Below are 2807 nucleotides of genomic sequence, written 5' to 3'. Positions count from 1 at the left end.
AAAAAAAAAGTTTAAAAAGGGTAAATTAAAATTTTTTTTTTGGGAAAAATAAAAAAAAAAAAAAAAAAAAAAAAAAGTGTCAGTCCCCTGTCCTCACAGTGATCTTCTACAATGAATTGGGCCCTGAAATAATATCCCAATGAAATATATGGAAGGTTGTCATGTGATAAAATGTGAAAAAGTCAAGGGATATGAATGTTATTTTTAGGGCATTTTAAGTTTTCACAGTGGGGGGAGGGAGAGGGGAGACCTATTAAAACATTACAAACATATGGTTTGACAACAATTCATAAACGACAGGGAGGTGTTTATGTCTTAACACAAATGTAGTCACCAGCAGGATACCGTCTGTATTATTCTTAGCTCTTTCTCTTTATATATTTTACCTCTGAGCTGTCAGAGTAATCAAAGAGAAGAAGTCATGGTGTGAAGAGAAACAGCGCTATGCTAAATGAGACTGATAGGAAGCTCACACTGCGAACCGAGCGCACATGGAAGGTGGTGAGAATTAATTTAATTATGTGCGCCAGATGTATGTGAAAAGATAAACCATCTGGTTGATCAAAACTGACTTACTCTGTCTCCGTATACGATTGTGCAATTACTTGAAGCTTTTCGGCAGATTTTGCGAGTTATGTTTTACCGCAGCAGAAAATGGATGAAGGAGCTAAATTTGATTAAGCTAAATGCTTAGGTGTGAGCAGTGAAAGCAGCTGTAAAATGGTCTCCCCCCCCCCCNCCCCCCCCTTTTTTTATTTCCTCTCAGACAGCAGAGGAAGGATGGGCAAGAAGGATGCCGGTGCCACCAAGTTACCAGTTGATCAATACAGAAAGCAGATCGGTAAGTTTCCAGATGGATTCACATGACACAGTCAGTACGAATGTAGCAGAGATTTAAAGGAGTTGTTTAATTAATTTTAGAAGATTAAAATAAAATAGAGCTAGTATTTAAGTAACAGTTTGAAGAGATCGTGATATGCTTTTTGTAATTTTTTATTTTTTATAAAAGACATTATAGCAAGGTTATATAATAATCAAAAGACCAAATTCCTGATGATCATCTGACTCACAAAGTTGATCTTTTACTTGTTGTTTTACTCTAAACTGTTGTGTTTAAATCATTCATAACTAACTATAATGTAGGTTTAATGAGAAGCTTTTAGGAAAGATTCCACAATTAAGTCCTTTTGGTTTCTTATATCCAAAAGGATATAAGAAACCAAGCTTATATCCTTTGTGGTTTCTGCAATTAAGTTTCATATTTCCAGAGTCCCAAAACATATTTTTTTTGTTTTCTGTTGTGTGTTAGTTCCACATAATGTCAGGCGAGAACATATTTGCTCTCTTACTTATTTTTTCTGTTTTCACTTTTTTTTGTCACACGTAAAAGTTTCAGATCATCAGATATTTTTTTAAATATTAAACAAAGATAACTTCCACAAATATAAAATTGAGTTTTCAATCTATTATTTCATTAAATACTCACAGAAAAGCCATTCAAATGTGGAAGAAGTGATGAAACCCCAAACCTAATGTCTGATTTTGCTGCCATTGCCAGCAAGAACAGCCATCAAGCATTTGTAATAACTGGCCTTAGGTGTTTTTACTGAAGAGTAAGTTTAGTTCAGTCTTATTGGCAGAATTGGTTTCATCTCAGAATATCTCAAGTTTATTTCTTTACTTATTTAAGCTTGAATGGCCTCTTTAAGGTCATGCATCCTACCTGGATTTAAGTAATTACTCTTACCTGGTCTCTCCAAAAGCTTTATTTATTCAAGTATTGAAGTATTTCAGAGGAAGAGTTTCTAGTGATGATTTCCAATATTCACTTGTGACAGAAAAGATTGGATAAATACTTTCACAAAGGCCTGTATCAAATTGGTTCACTGAAACTATTACGCCCTGGACACAGTTCTCTGTTGAAGGACGTTACTGTGCTTAAAGCACGGCCTCTATGATATTGTGTGTGCTGCTGTTTTGTTCATGTTTAATACTGCTTTAATTTGACAGTACTTGTGCTCATCATCCATCCATAGTTTATACCCAGTTCTCCTTCGGGTTCTGACAGGGGCTGGTGTCATTGGATTATTGGTGCACCCTGGACACAAATCCTGACTAAAATTAGGCAAAAGATTTGAATGAAGTACTTGTATACCCATGGCTTATGCCAAATCCTTTGCGCTGTTTTTTTTTTTCTTTTTTTTTTCTCTGCTAGACTGGATAATTGTGAGAATATGCATTAACTTATAAAATAAACCTTGAAAACCGTTTTTAATATTTATTAAAAATACAGTTTTATTACCTCATTACGTGAGGTACTTCCAGAGTCCTGAGACAAAGATGATTTCCCCCCCTCCCCCTATTTAATGGAGAGACATCCATGGTTGGTTTTGATCAGCAACTGCGATCACTAGGCAACAGCAACTGTATCTGTGCATGGTGAGCAGGAATTAATGATGCACAGCAGACGGTTTACATGCTGGAATAGAATAAAGTGAAAGAATACACTGGAGTTGCAACAATGCAGCAATCTTCTGATTGAAAAATAGGGATTAGTGGAATCTACTTGCTGGAAATATATTTCAGCATATTTTGATTACAGATATTTTCCCCAACATATACAGTCTTGTGCAGTTCTTACATGTGTCCATGTTCACACGCTTCATTTTTCACTGAAAAACAAAGTTGATTAATTAAAGCTAAACATAAAAACACCACCTTGTTTTAGTCATAAAATAAAAGACATCAACATAAATTCATATTCTGAGGGATAAATTTAGGACGCCACACTATTAGGATGTTTTATG

The 2807-nt window shown here is 35.0% G+C and overlaps 1 protein-coding gene across 2 annotated transcripts in view; it reads left to right on the top strand.

Moving 5' to 3' along the window:
- Positions 1-2807, top strand: part of triqk (triple QxxK/R motif containing) — a 38162-nt gene that overhangs the window by 5627 nt on the left and 29728 nt on the right. For both annotated transcript variants that reach the window (XR_001427802.1, XM_015055394.1), the window contains exon 2: positions 767-841. Coding sequence is in view for 1 of the 2 variants with exons in the window: in XM_015055394.1 (XP_014910880.1) it covers positions 781-841 (61 nt within the window). In the remaining variant the exon portion in view is untranslated. The remainder of the gene's footprint in view (positions 1-766; positions 842-2807) is intronic.

This window comes from Poecilia latipinna, unplaced genomic scaffold (assembly GCF_001443285.1).
Source record: "Poecilia latipinna isolate Pla-1442-1.1 unplaced genomic scaffold, P_latipinna-1.0 Scaffold1313, whole genome shotgun sequence".
NCBI classification, from domain to species: Eukaryota; Metazoa; Chordata; class Actinopteri; order Cyprinodontiformes; family Poeciliidae; genus Poecilia; species Poecilia latipinna.
Note: the sequence above shows the minus strand (reverse complement) of the source record. Positions and strands in the feature narration are given on the sequence as shown.